We start from the raw sequence: 23,803 nt of genomic DNA, 5'->3' as shown, positions 1-23,803 counted from the left end.
AATTTGGTAGCACTAATGGAGACAGAAGGGTATGGTTTTAGAGATTATATGTATTATGTGAGGGACCCTGGGCTAGGGATTGAAGGAATGGAAGAAATAGATGATGATGATAAGTTAGAGGAAATTTTAGACCACATAGCAGAGCAGAATAACAAGACATTGAATGTGACAATAGTTAGGGCCAGTGCAGAGAAAGTTCCCAATATAAATACCAGTGTTAATGTCATTGAGATGCAGAGCCCAATAGAACAAATTGGAGAGCCCAAATTGTATCAGATTGATGATGAAGGAGTGTTGTTCAATGCTGAAAATGTGCATGTAGAAGCTGAGAGTTGTGATGCAGGAGGAGAACAAGAGCCAATGCCCTTGCAGTTTGACACACAGCAGAGCAGAATAAATGTGAACCTGGAACCTGCTTTAGGTGATGCAGTAGTGGAAGAATACCATGTGACTGACAATTCAAAGGAGCAACTGTTAATAGAGCAAGAAATGGAGGAGAAAAGGAGAAATGAAATTGAAATATTTAGGAAGAACAAGAAGGAAAGAGTGAAGGAGACTTGTTTGAACAAGAAGGAAAGAGTGAAGGAGACTTGTTTGAACAGGAAAGCAGCAGTGATGGACAATGAAGAGGATAGTGATGATGATGATCTAGTAGAATATGGTGATATCTTAGCTAGGCTTGAGGAGATGAGAAGACAGAGGAATGACCCAGAACTTCATTTTGAATGGGACACAGATGTTGAGGAAATGTGTGACTCAGAGGTGGATGATGAGCTGTATGTGCCACAAGGTGAAGAAGAGGATGTAGAGGAGGAAGAGGAGGAGGAATTGGAGGAAGAGGAACAAGAGGATGAGCTAGGGCAAGATGTACCAAACAAGAGAAGGGCCAAGAGACAAAGAAAAGGCCCAACAAGCAATTCACATGGGAGTATAGAACACATGTTTGAGGAGGACTGGATTCCATCATATGATGAGGACAAGAAACCACAAGACCTTGGTGTGGAAGATGATGATGGTGCTGAGGCATTGGCATATGTGTTGCCCAATGGTAGAAAAAGCAGAGCAAAGAAGATGAAGAAGAGGTTATGGTTTGATGAGCACAGAGCTCATCCAGAGGAGCAATTTGTGAAGCATCTTTGCTTCTTAAATGTGTATCAGTTTAGAACTGCACTTCAAACCCTGCACATTGCTCAAAACAGGAACTTTGTCTACCATAGAAACTGCAGTGATAGGGTGATAGCACAATGCATAGATGAGCAATGTCCCTTCTATATAGCAGCTTCTCAGATTGCAAATGAGAAGTCATTTACAATTAGGAAGGTGTATTTAGTACACACATGCCCTTCTATGTCAGAGAACACTAAAGTCACTGCTAAGTGGGTTTCAAAATTCTGTGAGGAGGCTATCAGAAATGACCCATGCACAATAATCACAAGTATTATTAATACTGCAAAGAGCAAGTATGGTGTGGACATATCAACACACATGGCATACAGGGCAAAGAGGGCAGCAAAGGCTGTTGTGTTAGGAGACCAGAAAGCCCAGTACACCAGGATTAGGGATTATTTACAGGCTGTGTTGGATACAAATCCAGGTTCAAGATGCATTGTGACAACAAGATATCTGAAGGAGCATCCAAGCACTAACCCTAAGTTTCATGCACTGTTCATATGCTTGAATAGATGCAAAGAAGGGTTTCTCAATGGCTGCAGAGCATTCATAGGTAAGTCAATAATATTTGTGCTAAGTGCTACTAATGTTTGATTTCATGTGCTAATCAATTGTGATTTCATTTATTTGTTGTAGGTCTGGATGGTTGTTTCATCAAGCTCACTATTGGTCAACAAATTCTAGCTGCAACTGGAAGAGATGGGAACAATAATATTTTTTCCATTGCTTTTGGAATTGTTGATAAGGAGGACACTAACTCCTGGACCTGGTTTTTATATCAGTTGAGACAAGCATTAGGTGGAGAATCTGGGAAGTTTGGGAACTACACAATAATTTCAGATAGGCAGAAGGTAATCAGTTGTAATTACTTTATTTATTTACTTTCTTTATTTACTCTCTTGTATTTACTTTCTTGTATTTACTTATTGTACACACAGGGCCTTTTAAAAGCCATTACCAGAGTGTTTCCCAATTGTCCCCAAAGGTTTTGTCTTAGACATATCTACCAGAACTTTCAAAATGCCGGGTTTAGAGGGCCTGAATTAAAGCAATACATGGATGCAGCTAGTTATTCATATACTGAACATGGTTTTAAAACTGCAATGGCTGCATTAAAGAATGAGAGTGAGGCTGCTTGGGAATGGCTAAGCAAAATACCTAAACACACTTGGGCCAGACATGCAATGGATATGAACTGCAAAACAGACTTAGTTGTTAACAATATAAGTGAGGTTTTCAACAAGTGGGTTCTAGATGTCAGGGCTAAACCAATTAGGACCATGGTGGATGGAATTAGGACAAAGTTAATGGTCAAGTTCGATGCAAATAGAACAAAGACTGAGACTGTAAGATGGGAAATTTGTCCAACATATGCTGAGAAATTAGAGGAAGCAAAGAAGTTTGCAAGGAACTGTCATGCTTTGATGGCTGGGCCCAATCTTTACCAAGTCACTAGTGGGGAGAGAACTTATGATGTGAACCTACAACATAGGACTTGTGGGTGCAAGAAGTGGGATATGACAGCAGTTCCTTGCAATCATGCTATTTCTGCCATACACAAGGCTAAGCTTCAGCCAGAGGACTTTGTTCGTGATTTCTTCAAAAAAAAGATGTACCTGGCAGCTTACAGTCCCATTATATATCATGTACCTGGACCTGATATGTGGCCAAGGACAGACAGTATGGACATTGAGGCTCCAGTTTTCAAAGAACACAAGGGAAGGGCACAGACTAAGAGGAGAAAGGGCCAATATGAGAAGCCAGCTCCCAAAGACACCTCAAGAATGGCCTCAATTACCTGCTCTAATTGCAAAAAGGTTGGCCATAGATACACCAACTGTAATGTTGCTTTGAATCCATCACTGGCAATGAGAAAGAATATGCATGAGGTAACCAATGTCCTAATATTGACTATTTGTTGCTGCTTTGAATTCATCTTCCTGTTCTTACACTATTTGATCTTTTTGTAGCCAAGCAGCAGCTCCTATGAACTTGATGCAGCCACACCAGCAAGCAGGGCCTCTTCTGCTGCTGGTGCTGCTGCTACTGCACCATCACCAGCAAGGAGGGCCTCTTCTGCTGCTGGTGCTGCTGCTACTGCACCATCACCAGCAAGGAGGGCCTCTTCTGCTGCTGGTGCTGCTACTACTGCACCATCACCAGCATAGAGGGCATCTTCTTCTTCTTCTACGGCACCTGGACCAGCAAAGAAGAGGGCCTCTTCTGCTTCTGCAACAACACCTGGACCACCAAAGAAGAGGGCATCTTCTGCTTCTGCAACAGCACCTGGACCACCAAAGAAGAGGGCCACTTCTGCTGCACCACCACTGAGGACAGCTGCTGGTAGTTCATCATCTGCTGCAAAGGGTAAAACAACAGTAACTAGATCTTCAGCTGCTACAAAGGGAGCAAGGGCATCTTTCTTGCCTCCAAGGCCAACTGGTGTTTCCCAAAGAATCAGGAAGCCCACCCAGAAAATTAGAGATTACTTGACTGCTTCAGGTGCTCCATGGGAATGATGCATTTTAGGTGTGTGAAAACTCTTGTGATGATGGTCAATTTGGTTGTGTCAAAATACTGTCAATTTGATCAGTTTGGTTGTGATGATGGTCATGTAGTTGAGATGTTTAAGTTAAGTTGTGATACTATAATGCTTCGATGGTATTTTGTGATGATGAGTTTATCATACATTTTGTGATGATGATGAGTTTATCATACATTTTGTGATGATGATGAGTTTATCATACATCTTTTCTGGTATTTTGTGATGATGAGTTTATCATACATTTTGTGATGATGAGGCTAGATGTCGACAAAGCCATCAAAGATGCCAAAAAACCATCGAAGATGCCTAAAAACCCTAGTGAAGGCTAGATGTCGACAAAACCATCGAAGATGCCAAAATACCCTAGGTGATGGCTAGACGTCGACAAAACCATTGAAGATGCCTAAAAACCCTAGTGAAGGCTAGATGTCGACAAAACCATCGAAGATGCCAAAATACCCTAGGTGAAGGCTAGATGTCGACAAAACCCCCAAAGATGCCTAAAAACACTATTTGATGGCTAGACGTCGACAAAACCATCAAAGATGCCTAAAAACCCTAGTGAAGGCTAGATGTCGACAAAACCATCGAAGATGCAAAAATACCCTAGGTGATGGCTAGACGTCGACAAAACCATCGAAAATGCCTAAAAACCCTAGTGAAGGCTAGATGTCGACAAAACCATCGAAGATGCCAAAATACCCTAGGTGATGGCTAGACGTCGACAAAATCATCAAAGATGCCTAAAAACCCTAGTTGAAGGCTAGATGTCGACAAAACCCCCAAAGATACCTAAAAACCCTATTTGATGGCTAAACTCGACAAAATCATCAAAGATGCCTAAAAACCCTAGTGAAGGCTAGATGTCGACAAAACCCCCAAAGATGGCTACAAACCCTATTTGATGGCTCAAATACATAAATTCTAAAAAGATCATATTTCATCCAAATACTCTAAATACCATCACATTTAGCATTAATTCAAATCCATAGATAATCATAGTACTAGATTAGTACATTACAGATCCATAGTTCAGGAAATTAAAACCATAATCTCATTACAGCACAGCCAACCACACCCTACAAAAGGTAAGCAAATGCCAAATGATAGTGCCCTCTTCCACAGCCAGGTGATCATTCATTTAGGATGGCCTTGATCCCCTGCAGCTTCAAATTGCTCTCCTGCAGCTTCACATTGCTCTCATGCAGCTTCACATTGCTCTCTTCAACACTCTTCTGCAACTCATCAATTTGGATTTGTAAGTACTTCCTCTCTTCAGCTAGCTTGAGCTTCATGTTCCTAATGACACTGGCCTGAGCAGCTGCCAGGTTCTTCACCATCTCATACTTCTCCTCCAACTTCTTGGTATCAGCATTTGTCTTTTCTATCTCTACCCTACGTTGGTGGGCATTCACAAGTGCATTGACATCTTCAACCAGCTTCTCATAGCTGGCCTGCAACTTTTTCTTCTCTTGTGTCAGGTTATGAACTTCAAAAGAATTCATCAGAGTGTCCTCAGCCCTCTATCTCTTGTTGTCTTCATACATCAACCATAACTTGTGCAATGCATTCTCAAGGGTATTGGGCCAAGCAGGATCAATCCATTTAACTAGTCCACAGTCTCTACCTTCCTGAAATAAGGTAGTATTCAAAACCATATTAAAACCTTTCATCACAACCAAAGCTAAAGATATTATATTTCAAGAAGAAAGCACTGATGTTCTGCTCTCAATTATACAATGATGTGCTGCTGTTAGGAATAAACTAACCCATGCATCCACTGTACTTTAATCTAATTAACATTGTTGCCAGAGTAAAAAATGACTGCCTAAACACTCTCCTCAGAGTAAACAATGACTGACTCAACACTCTCCTAAGAGTAAACAATGACTGCCTCAACAGTCTCCCAACTTAACAATAAATAAACAATGGCCAAATCCTAACAATGATTGTGCTCTCACTTAGAAGCATATACCTTCTCAGCGCAACAAAGAAACCTCCTCCCAGTTAGAATTCCTTCAAAAGCAATGCGCCTCTCTGCTAACTTCCCGTGACCATGGCACAAAACCTGCATTTCATCTTCAGGGCCCTCGAAATCGGAGTCCTCAGTTGAAGCAAGGACCTGGGAGTGCAAAGAAATGCATAACATTTCATCAGCTAACACACAAGCTCCTTTGAGAAAAATATCCCCAAATCATATAACAAACCCTAACCCTAGAAAATATCCCCAAATGCATACCTGCATTCTGCCGTCGTCAGAATCAGAGCTGATGTACTGCCTAGTGTGCTCGCTGCTGTCGTCGCTTTCACTCCAGGACACCATGATGATGCGGCGGCGGCGGTGCGACGCGGAGCGGAGCGGCCGGCGGCGGCGAGCAAGAACAGAGCGAGAGCGAGAGCGTGCGAGAGCAAAGTGAGAGTGAGAGTGAGAGACAGATGAGTGAATCACTTAAGTTCACGTGCGAGAGCGCCCTCTGACGGCGTCTAACGGCTGTCGGACCAGCTGACAGCGCCACGTCGGCAAAAACCAGGCCCCACTTGTCATAAATCCACTTATCGGTGTCCGATCCGCCGATCAGTGGTATTTGCAAATTGTTTACGGGAGAGTTGGTGTTTTTTGCCAAGAAACTGTAACGTAGTGATTTCTGCTAACCTAGCCCTCAAACTGGTGGTTTTCTGCAATTTACTCTTGTTCATGCGCATCAACTTATTGAATAAACGTTGAACATTTTTGCATAATGGTTGACCCTATTGAGATACACATTTCGCCAAAATATGTGTTGAACATTTGTGAAATGCACACTGAACAATATTTAATTACATAGTGAATATGTTTTTAATACAAAGCTAACATTTTTAAATGCATGTTCAACATTTTTCTAAAATGGCATGAATATTATTTTGGAAACCGTCCAAACATTTGTTATGTGTAAGAACATGTTATTAAAATGGCATCAACAAATATTTTTGTATTATGCACATTTTTATAAAATTGTGAGATTTCTTTTAAAAATATGAAAATGTATTTTAAACACATGAATATTTTTAAAATTCATTAACGATTGGTTGAAATGGTACGCACATTTTTCCAAAATAGATAAAATTTAAAATTTTAATGAAAATTCTAAAATAATGACATGAGAAAAAGTATAAACATGTAACATATTTTGAATGTCATGGACATTTTTCTGAATGATATGAGAAAACTTTAAATTGTGCGAATAAATATTTTACATCATGAATACTTTTATAAGGTGAGGTGAACTTTTAAAAATATTAACCAAATTAATTTATGAAATATATAGATTCAGTATATTTTAAAATTCTAAGCAAAAGGAAAATAAGTACAAAACCAATCTTTACCTACTAATAAAGCACAGATTGCTTCTGTCGGGTTCATCATCGCAGTGTTTTTGCACAAAAAAACCCTGTGCTTTTAAGTAATTAACCCGCACTCCAGATTTTGGGTTATCACCTAGCTTCTTCCATCGCTCATACGGGCCTGATTGCGCCTGTGCCCATGGTAAATTTTGTGTAGAATCTACGCACCACTAATCAAGGTACTCTGAAATGGTACCACCTCGCTTCATTGAATGAATTATTGCCGATTTAAATACAATCGCAAGTTTTCTGTAATATCAACCTGCAGCGTGCACACACGAGGAGGCACACAAAAGGAAAACGGGGCGGGCTAGCTGGTGCTCGTACGGACCAGATGGGGGATCACAGAGAGAAGAGAAAAGAGGGAGCGGGAGAGAGGGCGGCGGTGGCGTACAAGGGAGTTTGGAGAAGGAAAAAGTCCAAAATAAACCTTGAAGTTGTAGACGAAAGCCTTGAATTCCGGAAATTGGCACTCTGAACTTGTAATCCCGGTCTATTTTGGAACCTAGACCTGTTTGGCACGCTGGGAAGAATACAATCCCGGCCGGGATTCCAGCTACTCTCACGGACTAGAATTTGGGCCAGCCCACTATAACACAACAAGAATTCGCGAGGTTTAAAAAATGTTCGCATATTTCTAAAATTGTTCAAAAGTTAAAAATGTTTCTGTTTTCTATTTTTCGCAGAAATTCAATTCGTTTTGTGTTTTTAAAAACTGTTTGGAATTTCGTGTTTCGCACAAAATCAACTCTATTAGCATTTTAAAAAACTGTTCACGATTTAAAAAAACCACATTTATCAAAAAATGTTCAGAATTCAAACAGTTTTTCACATCCTATGAAAAATATTTCGTATTTTCAAATTTGTGTCACATTTTTAATACTGTTTTTGGAATTTCGTAAATTCTTTCATAAATAATGTATTTAAAAAATGTATCGGATTGTTGGCAGTGGACTCGACTGGGCCAGCCCACCAGACATGAAGCGAGTTTTTTTTTCCTTAACACGCGACGTAAAAAATTCTTTCTTTCTTTTTCTTAATGGGGGACGTAATAATTCCAAAACAAAAGAACATGTTGTGGACTCGAACTTGGGACCTGGTAGCCACTACACCAGACGACTATGACTGACGTAGCAGAGGCCCGAAATATTTAATCAGAAACCAAAGCGCCGAACATTGTAAAGATTATTGAAAACGTATTTATTTATGAAATCTTTGAACATTTTATAAAGTGTGAGAACTTTTTGAAAATTTCGAATACTTTTAAAAAACCAACAACTTTGAAAAAGCGAACACCTCTGTAAACATTTTTTGAAACCTGAACAAATTTTTAAAGTGCAAATGCTTTTTGAAACATAATTTTTTTCTGCAACCTGAACAAAATATTAAAGTGCGGACACATTTTGATACATAAACATTTTCTGAAACCTGAAAATATTTTGTGGCATCTAAAAAATATCACAAGTTTTAAAAAATGTACGGGCCAATCCAAATGTTTATACATTGTATAATAATATTTGTTTGATTCAAAAAAATGTTTTATACATTGAAAATGTAACATTTAAAGAATGATCACGAGTTCCAAAAAATGTGTTTGTGACATTTTTAAAAGAATGTGTTTACAATGTAAAAAAATGTTTGCGTGATGTAAAAAAATGTGTCAAAACCTTAACAGAATATGTGTGGCATGTCCTTGAAAAAAGTGTATGCATATTTAAAAATGTTGAACCACGTAAAAGAGTGCTGTGTAGTTTTATAAAATGTTTATCATCATTAATAAAATGTAAAGCATGTAGTTGAAAAAATATTACCATGTATTCAAAAGTTTTGAAAACATGTAATTTATAAATGTACATAATATATTTGAAAATATCAAAAGTTTATCCAAAAATAATTAATGTGTGCGTTAAAAATGTACATTGGGTACTGAGAAAAATTAGACATGTGTAAAAATGAAAAAAGAAATGAAAACGCAAAAGGAAGAAACTAAGAAAAAACCAGATTAGTGCGCGCGCGAGCAATTGCGCTACTGGGCCGGCCCAATTCACTAAATCCCGGCCATGTTCTGTAAGGTTTAAAATAGACCGGGATTAGAGAGTTTGGTGTGCTGATTTCAGGGATTGAGAGTTTGGGGTTTGATTTAGCTTTCGCCTACAAATTGAAGGTTTGTTTTGGACTTTTTCCATTGGAGAATGAAAAAAATAAGGAAGTGCCCTCACGGTAGCGCACAAGGGAGTATTGGAGAATGAAAAAAAAAATAAGGAAGTGTCCTCACGACGGCGCACAAGGGAGTACTATTTTTTAGTAGAACACAAGTAGTACTAGAGCAGGGGTAGGAAGATGAGTTCGTGGGTCCATCTGTGTACGTTAACTAATTTGTTTGGGCAAAGCTCAGATAATAAAAAAAAACTTCCCATCAAAACAACCAACTATCTGTAAAATTACCAAACAAAAATGCCCAAAGCTTTAACACATAAAAATAGTTTTAAAATATTTCAAAAAATATGTTCATATTTTTTGAAAACACTTTAAAATTCCCGAAAAAACACTTTTTACTGTTAATTTATAGAGAAATTTTTCAATTTTCATAAAAATGTTAACTATTCATCAAAAGGTGTTACATTTTTAATGTATACATTAGAAGCTAACGTACAAAAAAGCAAACGGAACGAAAGAAGAGTGCGCTACTGGACCGTCCCACTGCCTCCTCGCCTAAACCGAGCCAACTTTTTGTGTCGCTAGAAGCGAGATATACGCGGCTGTTTTCTTTATGTGTGACTTCGAGCACACGATGGACGACACGAAAGTACCCAAAATAACACGACAGGACGAACAGTACAAGATTATCTCTTATTCTCCTTTTTAGTATTATTTTATTATCTCCGCCCAACTTAGTTGTTTTAAATTTGTTAGATACGGATGTATCATACATCTATATTCAAACAAATATTGAGTCAACTAATTAGGCACGGAAGGAGTATTATTATCCTATATACATAAGAAGTTGATCATCATTATTCTATTTATCTTAACATGCACGCATGCCACCTCATCAAAGGTCCACCACTACATACATGAGGAAAAGTTTTTCATTATTAATTGATCTCATGCATACCTTTCACCACATCACACATGCCACCTTATCAAAGGTCCACTCAAAATGCATGATTTTTTTTTCATTACGTTATGCCACTTATATTAAAAAAATCTAACTACACAATAATCAAATACAATATATAATATTTATTTTTAGCTTTAATTTAACTATGAAAGTTTCATACAATTAAATCACTAAAATATAGTGTAATCGGTTCCCGCGGCAACGCGCAGGGTATTCTCTAGTATTTTTAATGTGCCGTCGTCAACACACAACTGGAGTAAACCTTTTCTTATTCTATATGCACGTTATTATGTCCAATAGTACAAAATCACGAACACCGTCGCCGTTAATTCGAAGCTGGCAGCAGAGCGCGTTCGCAAGTGTAAAGTGTTCATCCATGTTCCCACCAAGCCACGCATGAGAATAAACAATATGGGGTGGCAGATTTCACACGACGATTCCCCTCGTATATAAGCCAACCGTCCAAGCACAAACTCAGCACCAAACAAAAAGGCATACTCCTACACCTGAAGACACCAACAGTGGAGATAAGAGTTCAATAGGGACAATATTGCCCCAGAGATGGCTAGTAGATCATCTATGCTGCAACTGTTGGTCGTGGCAATAGTCGTGGCGCAGTTTCTCGGGTCGGAAGCCGGCGGCATTTCCATCTACGGTCAGAATGGTGAAGAGGGCACGCTGGCTGCAACCTGCGCCACTGGCAACTACAAATTTGTCAACATCGCCTTCCTATCCTCCTTCGGCAATGGCCAGCCGCCAGTCCTCAACCTGGCAGGCCACTGCGTCCCAACCAACGGCGGGTGCGCTAGTCTAAGTCCTCAACATGCAATGCCAGATCTTGTTGCAGGTATTTGAGAATCTTAAACGGTCATAGTAGGTTCTTTACAAGACACAATATTTCAAATGTTTAAACATATGAGAATATGCATTAGTAAGTTGACTGCACAAGGTCGTGGATCGGGTAGGAGGACAAGCTCAATTCGATTACTATTTTTTCATCTCTTGTTATGTCATATAGAACTGGAAACAGTTTTTGATGGGATATTCGATTACTATTCGATTACAAAGAACCACCTCCGATGGAGGCATCGAAACGGTTTTTGATGGGATATTTGGACTCCTTGATACCGCTCAAATATTCAGATGAGGAGCTTCTGAAAGGTAAATAGGTTGTTGCATATTGTTTGCCCGAACCGCAAGTGATACCATCTGTTGCTCACAACATCGCATGGGTTTTGCCTATGGAGGGTTGGTCAAAGCTCAACGTTGATGGTTCTTGGTCTTTAGATGGGAAGGCAGGAGCTGGCATGGTCCTCCGAGACAACAAGGGCCAGATCATATATACATCATGCAGGGAGCTCTTTTCATGCAGGAATGCATTGGAGTCTGAACTAAGTGCATGTATGGAGGGTCTCTCACTAGCAATTCAGAGAACGGAGCTACCTATTCAGGTCGAAATGGACTCACGGGAGGCCTTGAACATGATCACAAATGATTCGCCTGATAGGTCACTGTTCTCATCATTGGTAAAGGAAATCAAGCACCTGAGGAGTCTTCGTAATACTATTTTCAAGTATGTTCATCGTAGTCAAAATAATGTTAGTGATTTTTTGGCAAATTTTGCTAGAACCAAGAGTAGAACAGTAGTGTGGCTTAACTCTGGTTTATCAGAGGTCATTGAACTTTGTAATGCAGACTGTGGACTTACCACTTGAGTAATACAAAGTTTAAACCGCAAAAAAAAAAGAACTGGAAGAACTCAGTTGAGAAGAGAAACTAAAAATATTAGTGTAGTTATTTATTTGTGTTAGGAACCACATGTGAGTAAAAGTATATTTATTTATTCATATCTCTTCGAAGATTGTTAGTCCCACATATAGGTAGGGATGCATCTGTTTATTGGTGAAGATTGTTGGTCTCACATGTGGACCGACCGCCAACGCCAACCTTTATAGTTGGAAAAGACCGAACGCTTGTTTATGTCTGTTTTGCATAAATACTAGTTTTCAGGCATTTTAACCAGAGCACTGCATAATCCTTAGTTTTTATAGGTTTTGTTAGTTTTGTTTTATCTTTTCTGTGTGTTTTCAAATTCCCATGTGATGGTGTCCTGGATTAGGGGTGCACACCACGTCGGCATGTCATTCATGGGTCGGCCGAGGACCCAACAACAACTGAAGAATGGGCCACACATGCTCTGGCCCTCGGCGTGCTCAAGATGGGATCCTCCGAAGACTTGGTGTATACTTCAAGGCATATTCAAATGATCTACATGTTATCCCTAGTTGTAGCCGACATCCTTGTAACCCTACATACCCCTGGTGCCTATAAAGCCGAGGAGTTTAGTCTGTACAGGAAAGATTTTGAGAGGTTAGAGGTCATGTATATGTCTCGAGGTATATCATCATGTACTTTGTACCCCATCCACGATCAATATAACAAGAGCGGGACGTAGGGTTTTACCTCTTCGAGAGGGCCCGAACCTGGGTAAATACCGTGTCCCCTTTCTTCTCGTTACCATCGTGCCAAGATCACCAGCTTGGGACCCCTACCCGACATCCGCCGATTTTAGTACCGACATTGGTGGCCCATGCAGGTCTCGTTGTGTGGTCACAAAGGCTCGATGGCTCGCCTTCAGATCAGCGACGGCATCGATTGTGGGAATATCATTTTCCACGGCCAACTTTTTGCCTTCGACAACATTGTGTTGCACGCCAACTCGACGGGCCACCTCAGCCAAATTGAGAACCTTCCTCCAGGCCAGATCATCAGGTTCGGCAATCTGGAGTACGCCACGGATATCCGTGGAAAACTTGCTTTCTCGGACTGGCTGTCAGACCGGTCGGAGGATACTGCCAACATTGCCGCCCTAACACCGGATTCAATCTCGGGACAGGGCCTCGGAGGCACCCATGCTTCGGATGTGGCCTTGAGCACAGATCTAAGGAGGATGAGTACTTTCACGTCGGATTCATGGATTTGTCTTTGCCCGATGATGACGAAGATGAGGATGAAACAACGATGATGGGGGCGATACTTAAAGAAATGTGTGAGGAGGAGCATGTTCTCAACTTTAAGGGTTCAATAAATGGACATCGAGTGTTGAATGAACAAGGCACAGGGGCATATGAATATGTACAATGACTACTTTGCCCCTGATGCGCTTTTTGAAATCTAATTTCAATGTCAGTTTCGGATGTGACAACCATTGTTCATGCGCATCTACTGACCAAACACGTGTTGAACATTTTTGCATAACAGTAGAACATTTTTTAGATACAGGTTGAACATTTTTTAGATACATGTTGAACATTTAGCAAATTACGTATTGAACGCACATTGAATAATTTTTTAATACGTGGTAAATATGTTTTAAATACAAAGCTAACATTTTTAAACGCATGGTCAGCATTTTCAAAAATGTCATCAATATTATTTTTTAAACATGCAAACATCTGTAAAGTGTTAGAACAATGGTTAATATTATATATGTATTATTTGACTTACAAGAAGCAAGATATAGGCGTGCCCCCGTACCCTTCATGTGAGACCACTCATTAGGCTTCGAGCACGCCAGACAGGCGAAAGTAGCAAACTAATATCTGGTTGGATGGTTAGGAGAATAATGGTATTCTCGGCCCATCAGATTTCAAGTTCTAGACTTGACATCGGAGTTCGTATTTTTCTAGATTTATTACAGACCTACCGGTGATGTGCGTTTAGTGCGAGGAGACGTTATGGTCGACTACAAAGATGTCTGTGGCGACTTTATCAATCTCAAAATGATGTATTGGCTCAGTCTCTCGGAGATGCTCATAAGATAAGGTGAGCGTGCGTGTGTTTATAAGAATGAGTGCATATGCGTATGTATGAATGTCTGCCTCTATACTATGTTAAAGAAAGACGAAGAGACGAAAATATACCCTTAAGAAAACACGACATGACGAACGTGAACGGTACAAGATTTATCTCTTACTCCCTTCGTTTCTAAATATAATTTCTTTTAGATATTCTAATATTGACTACAAATGAAGCAAAATACTCTAAAATATGTCTATATATATTCGTATGTTCGTATGTAGTCTATATAAAAATCTTTAAAAGTATTTATTTTATATTTAAAAACGGAGGGAGTATATTGTACGCCTTCTATTATTCTGTTCTTAATCGCTTTTCTGATTATTACTCTGTTCTTAATCGCTTAGTTTGCCGTCGCCAACACAGAGCTGTTGTACGCCTCTTCTTATTCTATACAGGTGCCTTGCACGTCCTTCTGTTCAACTAGTACAAGATAATCTCTTACAAGTTGATGGTGTAGTACAAAATCACGAACACCGTCGCCGTTAAATCGAAGCTGCCAGCAGAGCGCGTTCACAAGTGTTCATCCATGTGCCCAACAAGTCACGCATAAGCATACACAATATGGGGGTGCCAGATTTCACACGAAGAGTGCCCTCGTATATAAGCCAACCATCCCAGCACAAACTCACCACACGCAGCAAAACAAAAGCAATACTCCTACATCTGAATACATCAACAGTGGAGAGAAGAGTCCAATAGGAACAAATATTGCCCCAGAGATGGCTACTAGGTCATCTCTGCTGCAACTGTTGGTCGTGGCAGTAGCCGCGGCGCAGTTTTTCGGGTCGGAAGCCGGCGGCATTTCCATCTACTGGGGTCAGAATGGTGGAGAGGGCACGCTGGCTGCAACCTGCGCCACTGGCAACTACAAATTTGTCAACATCGCCTTCCTTTCCTCCTTCGGCAATGGCCAGCCGCCAGTCCTCAACCTGGCAGGCCACTGCGTCCCAACCAACGGCGGGTGCGCTAGTCTAAGTTCCGACGTCAAGTCATGCCAGAGCAACGGCGTCAAGGTCATGCTCTCCATCGGTGGCGGAGCAGGCGGTTACTACCTTTCCTCGTCCCAGGACGCTAAGAATGTCGCGACGTACCTGTGGAACAACTTCTTAGGAGGTACGTCATCTTCGCGGCCTCTCGATGATGCAGTCCTCGATGGCATCGACTTCGATATCGAGGGCGGTACACCCCTGCACTGGGACGATCTTGCAAGGTTCCTAAAAGGGTATAGCAACTCCGGCAGGAGAGTGTACTTGACTGCCGCGCCACAGTGCCCTTTCCCTGATGCATGGGTGGGAGGCGCCCTCAACACCGGTCTCTTTGACTATGTGTGGGTGCAGTTCTACAACAATGCTCCTTGCCAATATACTTCAGGAAGCACTTCCAATCTAGCTGATTCATGGAAGCAGTGGTTGACAGTTCCTGCAAAGCAGATCTTCCTCGGTCTCCCGGCATCACCTGAGGCTGCTGGGAGCGGGTTCATCCCGGCTGATGACCTAAAGTCGGATGTTCTCCCATTGATCAAGAGTGCGGGGAAGTATGGTGGGATCATGTTGTGGTCCAAGTATTATGATGACCAGGATGGCTATAGCTCTTCGGTGAAGAGTGATGTTTGAGAGGGTCGACTTTCATCTGATCCATATGATTGGAACTTTCTTGTGTTGTGTGAAGATTTATTTTATTTCCCCTTGTGATTTTTAAGTTATTATGTGGTGCTGGATTGTCATGTGTAATATAAATAAATTTTTACTTACTTGGATCTTCCCTGCCGTTATCTACTAGCGTTTTCAAATGAGGAAATGTGGACTAATGATAATTAGTTCAACATGAAAAGCTTTGCATGTCATGGCTGGTTTTCATTTATATTAAATGGCGTTGGGTGCACAGAGAACAAATGCAAAGCCTCTTTTGAACAAAGCTGCAAAAAGCAAAGAAATATTGAAGAGGCAACACAACAAACCCAATCCCCACCCACGCCCATAAATAATAGAAAATTACTCACCCCATCCTATGGTGGGATCGACCAAAGTCAAAACACACTCCAAATCTAGAGCTGTTAAAATCTTAGAATGCTCAAATGAACAATGCTAAGGCTGCAAGGATCTCGGAAACAAACTCGCGTGCGTATGCGGATGAGGATGAAGTCAGGGATGCACGATTTTACCTGGGTTGGGTAAGAATCCTACTTATTTTCTTTGTCTTCCATTATGATCTTAATGCAAAAGTATGATGGTGGCTAACATGAGTGAAACTATAACAATCTAGATTCCTGCAATAGATCTACATATCTTGCCACAATGCCGATGCAAAGCGCTTCTCTGCATCCATCTACATCATGGTGTTATACTGGTGTTAAAATAGCTTGTTCTCCTGCTTCTACCTATGGGTCCTTATATGTAGGTGTTCTACTGTGGTATCCAAGATGAGGAACCTAGACCTAACTCCTACCGACAAAGGATTAAGGCATAACTTCCTTAATCTTGATGAATGTGCACTCAACCACGCAATCTTTCTTATCTGCTCCAGTTTCCATAAGCCACACATGTCGGAAGGGGAGGTTCCATAGTTGTTTAGGACTTGTACATGGATATGCCTTCCGTGGTTTTGATGTCTCATGTGTATAATCATATTTATAAAAAAATGAGTATATATGTTGATAGACCTCATGAGTAGCATTAGTTCTCGTTGAGGTGATTGGACGATCCGTTGTGGTGAAGGGCGTGTTGACACCATGACCATCGAGCACTGAGACAACCAGAATCATCATACATCCTCATCGTTGTCTCGACATCTCGCTTGTGCACCTCACAAAATCCCCTGCTACCCCTAATGAGTCCAAAATGCATCATATCATTTTGGCTCATTTGTTGCATAGCCTCATAGTAAAAACACCATATTATGTTCTACTAGCATGATGTCTGTGGATTGCTATGAAACTATAAAATACAAGGAGATAGGTCACTACCTTAAGAAGTCGTTAAAATATGTTCATACCCTATAACCTTTGCATGTGGTTCATGATTAAAAAAAAGCAAAACATGCAATGCCATAGTAGGTTCTTTACAAGACACAACATTTCATAAGTTGAAACATATGAGAATATGCATTAGTAAGTTGATTGGACAAGGTCGTGGACCGGGTAGGAGGACAAGCTCTAACCGATTACAATTTTTTCACTCTCTTGTTGTGTCATATAGAACTGGAAGAACTCAGTTGAGAAGAGAAACTAAAAATATTATTGTAGTTGTTTATTTGTGTTAGTTCACACATGTGAGTAAAAGTATATTTACTTATTTATCTTTCTTCGAAGATTGTTGGTCCCACATATAGGTAGGGATGTATTTGTTTATTGGTGAAGGTTGTTGGTCTCACATATAGGTATGAATCAATGGTTTTTGTCGAGCTTTGAGAACAATGGGATTACAGAAAAACGATCTTATTATTCAATGCTATGAGAAGTAGTGCTAGAGAATGTTACGGTTGTTGAAATATTGCTAAAGAATGTTGGCAAGATGGCGGGGTCATTATTTTCAAGGCTGAGGATAGAACGCATAGTCGGCATTCTTCCTCTTGAGAAGATCGTGGAAGGAAACTCTACTAGAAGGCAATCTCCGATCATATATAGGATGTCTTGCAAATTACATAGTGGGTGTTTTTTTTCTTATGTTTATTTATATGGTCAATGGTGCACTATCATGTGTGTGACATCGCATACAGTTTTGTAAGAACAATACACTCTTCCTGAAGGAAAAAAAGGTTCCTCGAGCCGTCCACGGTTGACAGTATGTGATATCTCCATAATATTACAGGCGACTTTTTAACCATATGGATATCTTCATATCACGTACCATAACTCTCAAAACCGTCTACGATATGTCTAGTGTCGTAGACAGCTCACAAAAATATAATCGCAATTCACCCGAACATGGTTGACACAAAATTAAGAACCATACAATTGAACTATTCATCACACTCAAGCATCCAACACAAAACTGACCACTCTTTATAATGTGTGCATATGTACAAGGAACTAAGTTATTGTTGTTTATATTCCTGGAAGTAGAATTATTTAGCTAGGAAATTTGGAAATGGTTAGGCATGAAGATGAAGAAATATTTTTACAAAAATGAAACCAAATTTCAGTCTATCATCTTCATAATTGGCCTCATGGCAGTCATTTTCTCCATCATTTCGCACAATCTTAACGCCAAGGTCCAAAACACACTAGCACAGTAATACATAAAATACCCGAGAGGATTGTACTTGAAGACAACAACTTCACTAAGAAATAGGTGATCATTCAGGGATGCTATTTGGTCTAACCCAATAAAAAGTTTGTCTGTGGTTTATCACCCTCAAGCTAACACCTTCAAGAAGAATATCGTCGTCACATGTACGTTATAGCTAGATCACAAGTTTTCACCAGCAAAAGGACAAACTCATTTCTCAATTCGCCAAAGCCATCATCCACCATCTCTACCTTTCGGTGCTTGCTCACAAACAACACTATGCTAGATGGCTTCTTCCGCAAAAAGAAAAAACATTGTACCATGATCTCATACAAGAAAGAAATCTGGTTGCTCGCCCTGGAATCGGTGGATAGATTTTCTCAGAGGTAGGGAAGCCGACATAGTTGCCTCCTGAAGCCATCGAGCCTCTGTCCAATGTCAACAATTAATGCAAGCAAGACTTTCTCCCTCATCTTGTTTGCAAATGTCATTACATATCTGTATGATGTAATGAATTGTATAAAATGTGCATTTAGATGTACATGACTACTAGTACAATGATTGGACTTCTACTTTAGAAGAAACATAATTTTTTAAGAATATCAAACACCTCAGAAAATCATTTGAGTTTCAAGGTGCATTTGTTTTGTTTCTATCGATTTTTTTACGCTCAAGAACCTCCTCCAAAACCAAGGGGCTACTCGCCATGATGTGCTTGTACCCGCTAGTATGCTAAGTAGTACTTCCTATGACGATGTAATAAATTTAAAACACACATCCTTAAGCCGACCTCAGTGTTGTTGTTACGCCAATGCCAATGTTGCGGTGACGGTCATCATATCCACGCTCTTGCACGGTTTTTCTTCGCATATCACATCTTGAGTGTCTCTATCCCATACCTATAGGCCACAATTAGCAAATGTCGCAGGGTCGCCATAATGTAACCTTCGCCATTGCGCGGCAGAGAGTCCGTGTATAGTCTATGTCCGTTCGTCTAAAGATAATTACAATAGCGCCAAATAGTATTTCTTCGTCCGCAAGGATGGGGGTGTGGGGTGGATTTTTATTTTTATTTTATAAAAGTGACTCAGATCTATCATAAATGTTCACCAAAGCACAAATCATCATAAAAATATAATAAAAAATTACATTGAAGGCTCTGGATTATTGACCGACTATTGTCGTTGCTGATGCGCTGTTGTTGACGCTTCCATACCAGAGCCTACTTGGCCTTACCAATAATAGCCAGGAAGTCTCCGGAGGTGTAGTCGTCCCCGTTGAACCCTTGAATCGGCCCAAAGAACCTGACGCCAAATCTCGTCATAGAGTACGCACAACCAGAATCCTAACTTTGCCGCCTCGACGAGTCGACGGGAATCTATGTCGAAGCTCCGTCTAATCTGCCCCAAAGGACGAACTTAAGGAGGACCGGAGCTCAAAAATTGACTCAAAGATAAAGTGTCGCCTCTAAGAGCAACTCTAGCAGACCCCGCAAAACGCCCAGCCCGCAAAAATTTCGGCGAGTATGCGGGCTCGGCCCAATTTTTCGGCCAGAACAGAGCCCGCGTACTCGCCCGGCCCGCAATTTTTTTTGCCGCAGCCCGCAAACCGCACGCCCCGAGCACTATAATTGCGGTTCCGCGACCCTTTTGTGGGTCCAAACCCTATCCCCCGCCGCCGCGAGCCACCCGATTCCCCTTTCCCCTCTCCACATTTCTCGCCGCCGGCGACCACCCGCCCCGCCTCCAGCCGCCATGTGTCCGAATGTGGAGCTCCGGACGAGGCTCCGGTAGCAGATCCGGCCGTGAGAGGGACCCGGAGCGCGAGCGGCGCGTCCGGTCGGACGGCGTGAGGAAGCGCAACGCCCGGAAGTGGACCAACCATGGGATGTCGCCGCCGGCGAGCTTCAACCACCGCGAGATGGAGGAGTACGACCGCCGGCGCGCGTCCTTCTCCTCCGTGAGGTCTTCCTACGCCGGATCCTCATCGTCCTCCGGCGCGGGCTTTCTCCCCATGAAGAGGGAGTGGTCGGACGACGAGGAGGAGCCGGAGGAGCCGACGTCGTTCGCCTTCGTCTCGGTGAAGGAGGAGCCCGAGGAGCCCGCTCCGCTCGGCCGTCGCGGAGTCGTCGGGCCTGAGGACTACGTCGCGGACTTCGACGCCGTTGCTGCCGCCATCGCCGAGCGGAGCGTGCGTGAGGAGGCGGAGCGCCGGCGCCACACCGAGGAGATCGAAGCCCTCGAGTGGCGGCAGGCGGTCGCCGACAACTTCGCCGCCAACGAGAAGGCTGAGGAGTGGCGCCGCATCCGCGCGGAGCAGGCGGCGAAGTACGTCGACCTGTGCAGCTCCGGCGAGGAGGATTGAGCGTCGCTCGGCCTCCACAGCGTCGTCCATTTTGCCTCGACCTCGCCGCCGTCAGATCCGACCCCCTCTACTACTAGTTAACGTAGCATGTAGGATGATGTATGCTTAATTTGTTGATCATGTAGTATGTATGAACTCTGTAGTATGTGATGTGATGAACTATATTTGTGCAATTTCTCCCGCGAAAGTGTCTTCTCAAATTATGCAAGTTTAGATACGGTATCTGATCGGCTGCGCATGTTTTCGACCCGCAAACGCGATCTTCGTGAAACTGCAAACGCGTTTTGCGGGTCAATTTTTGCGGGAATCTGCTAGAGTTGCTCTAAGAGGACTAAAATCCAACCTACTCATTTTGTTTCCATTTACTTGACATATTAGCTTTGTCTCGAGTCAAATTTATAAACTTTGACTAAGTTTATACAAAACGTTGTTAACATCCACAATAGCAAATCAATATTATTAGAATCATTTCATAACATATATATTTGTTAATGTGAAAGTTTAGATTGTTTTCAATAAATTTGGTCAAAGCTAATATAAGGAGTAGATGAAAACATATGAAGTATGTATTTATGGGAGCCGAGGCACAAGGATTCCCCTCCCTGCCACCACCCGCTAAAACGGCAGATAGAGGGTGGGCGAATCCACGTGTTTGCCAATGGAGATCTGGGTGGGCAAATCTACATATTTGCTAGCGGAGATCGAGAGAAGGAAGCTTTGCCCTAATCACCTTGCGGAGAGGAAATATATCCCTACGAATGAGGCAGACCAGCACCCTCAGAGTGCCGGCAATTATAAATGCCATGAAATCTATAATTTCCTTGGTTGTCAGTTCTCAGATGATGAACGAACACACGAATTTTGTGGCAAGAAAGCAAATGGCGCGCTTGGAACCGGCAAAATCCAATATTTTGAGCTCCCTCCCGCCTCGCTGGACGATGACATTTGAGACCGCGTCAGCGATCCGCGCCATCTCTCCTCGGATCGAGATCCTGGCCGTCCATTTTCGTCCGGATCCAAGGGCAGGCCGCACCCTCCTCCCTTGTTAAATTCCCCTTCGATTCTCACTCCGGAGCAGCAGCCGCTCCGCCGTCTCCACCCAATTGCATCTGCTCGGCGCTCCAAGCCACCATCATGTCCGGCCGCGGCAAGGGCGGGAAGGGTCTGGGCAAGGGCGGCGCCAAGCGCCACCGGAAGGTGCTGCGGGACAACATCCAGGGCATCACGAAGCCGGCGATCCGGCGGCTGGCGCGGCGGGGCGGCGTGAAGCGCATCTCGGGGCTCATCTACGAGGAGACCCGCGGCGTGCTCAAGATCTTCCTCGAGAACGTCATCCGCGACGCCGTCACCTACACCGAGCACGCCCGCCGCAAGACCGTCACCGCCATGGACGTCGTCTACGCGCTCAAGCGACAGGGCCGCACCCTCTACGGCTTCGGCGGCTGATCTGCTGCTGCTGCTCCGTCCAGTCTCTGCCAGCTGCTGTTCCATCGGTCTGTGTGGTAGTGGACGCCATGAATATGAATGCAATGAAATCAGAGTCGGCATTAGTTATCTTGGATGCATCTCTCGATATGTTTCTGTAAGCTTGTTAAATTCTTCCCAGCAAGAAAGATTAGGAGATAATCTACTAGCTGAGGTAAATATCGGAAATTCATGAATCAATCTCTAAGCAAACATTACAGTAGACTGCTATGGGTGTGTCGTGTGAATGATATTTGGGCTTACAGAAAGATCTTCACTGTTTTTGTCAGACATTGTTGCATTACTTCAGGAAGACAGGAATGAACCTGCGTGCCTCATTGTTTGCTGCTTGTGAAATTCGTTGATGTAGAATTTTGTGTGTTTTGCTGAATAGGCACCAAAATTTCTGTCTCTACCATGCAGATCGCTGAGGTCAAAATTAGTTGTGTTTCTGTTTTTTTATTTTTTTACATGCAGGAACGTTCTCTGAATTTAAGTGTGCGTTTTCATCAGTCATACTGAATAGTGATTTGTATCTTTTTGTTTGCTTTTTGTTTCAGATCTGTGTTCTGAAACTCTGGAGACCTGAGTTCGAAAGTAATAAAATAGCATGGTGGCCGCTCTCGACTTTTTCGCCTCTATTGATCTCCTTCCTCTTGCCAACCATGGCTTCTTTTTCAGTAGAACTAGTGTGCTGCGACTGTTGGTGTTGGTGTGTGTGTGTGTGCGCGGCAGTGTGGGGCCTTTATGTTGTTGGACAATATGGACATTTGACTTAGATGGCTCGTAATCTAGCCGATGGAGTATGCATGGCGTTTCACTGTTTTTGCAGCGAAGCGAATGGCCGGGCATTTCTAGTTGAGTGTTCTTTTTTCTGTGAGCTTTGTTATATTGGTAGTTGTCTTCTCTTTCATTTCATAACCTGTGTTTGTAAGAACATGACATGTGAGGAATGAATCGGCACAGGCTCGCAACGTAATGGCACTCGTGTTTGGGGTAGTTCTGTGTGTGTGTGTGAGTGTGACATTGATAAAAGATAAATGGTTTCAGCAACCGCACCTTGCAGAACCAACTAGTTATATATACCACTAGTGATCGGGTGCATCCACTATATGCATCACGAGTCATTTCACCATCCTTTTTCTATTTCAAGCTACCAATAGAAAAATGCAAGGGAAAACAATTCATTACGACCACCGATCAAGTGTGCTGCCTCCATTCTCCAGTCACTGAGGCTCGACGCCCTCGTCATCAATTGTTAGCAAAAGTAATGCAAAACAACACCAAAAAAAGGGATCAGGTTATAGCTTAAGAGTAGGAGACATCGGGAAAGGAACAATCAATATGAAATGGAAACAGGAGACTTCGGGGTGCAAAGGCTTGGGAAGATACCATGCTGCCTTCGACCAGTCTACGTGCCTGAGGGCCTTAGCAACACTGCCTGGCCTACCGGGAGCGCACATTACCTTTGTCGTTGTTTCCTCATCCACATTCTCCATCAACGCGTGTGCAAAGTATTTCTCGGTGTCTTCTCATAATGGAAGACTCGGCACAATACTTCAATGGATATGATGGCTACGAAAGCATTCACCTTGGTGAGATGGTGGCCGAGGGCATGGAGACAGGGGTAAGTGACGAGTTGCACCAGCTCTGGGCAGCCATTGAACTCTA

General features: G+C 42.3%; 6 protein-coding genes across 6 annotated transcripts; 5 read left to right on the top strand and 1 right to left on the bottom strand.

Moving 5' to 3' along the window:
* Positions 1–360: 360 nt before the first annotated feature.
* On the top strand, positions 361–1,764 carry LOC147986772 (uncharacterized). The gene has a single exon (XM_087540147.1). The coding sequence runs from the start codon at positions 361–363 to the stop codon at positions 1,762–1,764; it is 1,404 nt and encodes a 467-aa protein (XP_087396273.1).
* Positions 1,765–2,450: 686 nt separating this feature from the next.
* LOC147986771 (uncharacterized) lies at positions 2,451–3,140 on the top strand. The gene has a single exon (XM_087542147.1). It carries the CDS (start codon positions 2,451–2,453, stop codon positions 3,138–3,140), a length of 690 nt encoding a protein of 229 aa, XP_087398273.1.
* Positions 3,141–4,848: 1,708 nt separating this feature from the next.
* On the bottom strand, positions 4,849–6,038 carry LOC147986770 (uncharacterized). The gene is made up of 4 exons (XM_087542146.1): positions 5,955–6,038; positions 5,691–5,837; positions 5,343–5,346; positions 4,849–5,204 (listed from the first exon to the last, which is right to left on the bottom strand). The coding sequence occupies exons 1-4, from the start codon at positions 6,036–6,038 to the stop codon at positions 4,849–4,851; spliced, it is 591 nt and encodes a 196-aa protein (XP_087398272.1).
* Positions 6,039–14,797: 8,759 nt separating this feature from the next.
* Positions 14,798–15,691, top strand: LOC125530510 (hevamine-A-like). Its single transcript, XM_048694895.2, has one exon. The coding sequence runs from the start codon at positions 14,798–14,800 to the stop codon at positions 15,689–15,691; it is 894 nt and encodes a 297-aa protein (XP_048550852.2).
* Positions 15,692–20,068: 4,377 nt separating this feature from the next.
* Positions 20,069–20,668, top strand: LOC147986769 (uncharacterized). The gene has a single exon (XM_087540146.1). The coding sequence runs from the start codon at positions 20,069–20,071 to the stop codon at positions 20,666–20,668; it is 600 nt and encodes a 199-aa protein (XP_087396272.1).
* A 1,064-nt stretch (positions 20,669–21,732) lies between these two features.
* LOC125534123 (histone H4) lies at positions 21,733–23,053 on the top strand. Its single transcript, XM_048697420.2, has 2 exons — positions 21,733–22,161; positions 22,693–23,053. The coding sequence occupies exon 1, from the start codon at positions 21,803–21,805 to the stop codon at positions 22,112–22,114; it is 312 nt and encodes a 103-aa protein (XP_048553377.1). The 5' UTR covers positions 21,733–21,802; the 3' UTR covers positions 22,115–22,161; positions 22,693–23,053.
* The last annotated feature ends 750 nt before the right edge of the window (positions 23,054–23,803 follow it).

Source organism: Triticum urartu, chromosome 2A (assembly GCF_056163025.1).
Source record: "Triticum urartu cultivar PI428250 chromosome 2A, HENAU_Tu73, whole genome shotgun sequence".
NCBI classification, from domain to species: domain Eukaryota; kingdom Viridiplantae; phylum Streptophyta; class Magnoliopsida; order Poales; family Poaceae; genus Triticum; species Triticum urartu.
This window is presented reverse-complemented; position numbering and strand designations above follow the sequence as displayed.

Excerpts from the sequence above, each read along its gene's own strand:
- LOC147986770 (XM_087542146.1), bottom strand. The coding sequence starts at position 6,038 with ATGGTGTCCTGGAGTGAAAGCGACGACAGCAGCGAGCACACTAGGCAG. Across the intron at positions 5,838-5,954 it reads CTGACGACGGCAGAATGCAG|GTCCTTGCTTCAACTGAGGA; the intron begins GTATGCATTTGG and ends TTGCACTCCCAG.
- LOC147986769 (XM_087540146.1), top strand. The coding sequence starts at position 20,069 with ATGTGGAGCTCCGGACGAGGCTCCGGTAGCAGATCCGGCCGTGAGAGG.
- LOC147986771 (XM_087542147.1), top strand. The coding sequence starts at position 2,451 with ATGGTGGATGGAATTAGGACAAAGTTAATGGTCAAGTTCGATGCAAAT.
- LOC125530510 (XM_048694895.2), top strand. The coding sequence starts at position 14,798 with ATGGCTACTAGGTCATCTCTGCTGCAACTGTTGGTCGTGGCAGTAGCC.
- LOC125534123 (XM_048697420.2), top strand. The coding sequence starts at position 21,803 with ATGTCCGGCCGCGGCAAGGGCGGGAAGGGTCTGGGCAAGGGCGGCGCC.
- LOC147986772 (XM_087540147.1), top strand. The coding sequence starts at position 361 with ATGCCCTTGCAGTTTGACACACAGCAGAGCAGAATAAATGTGAACCTG.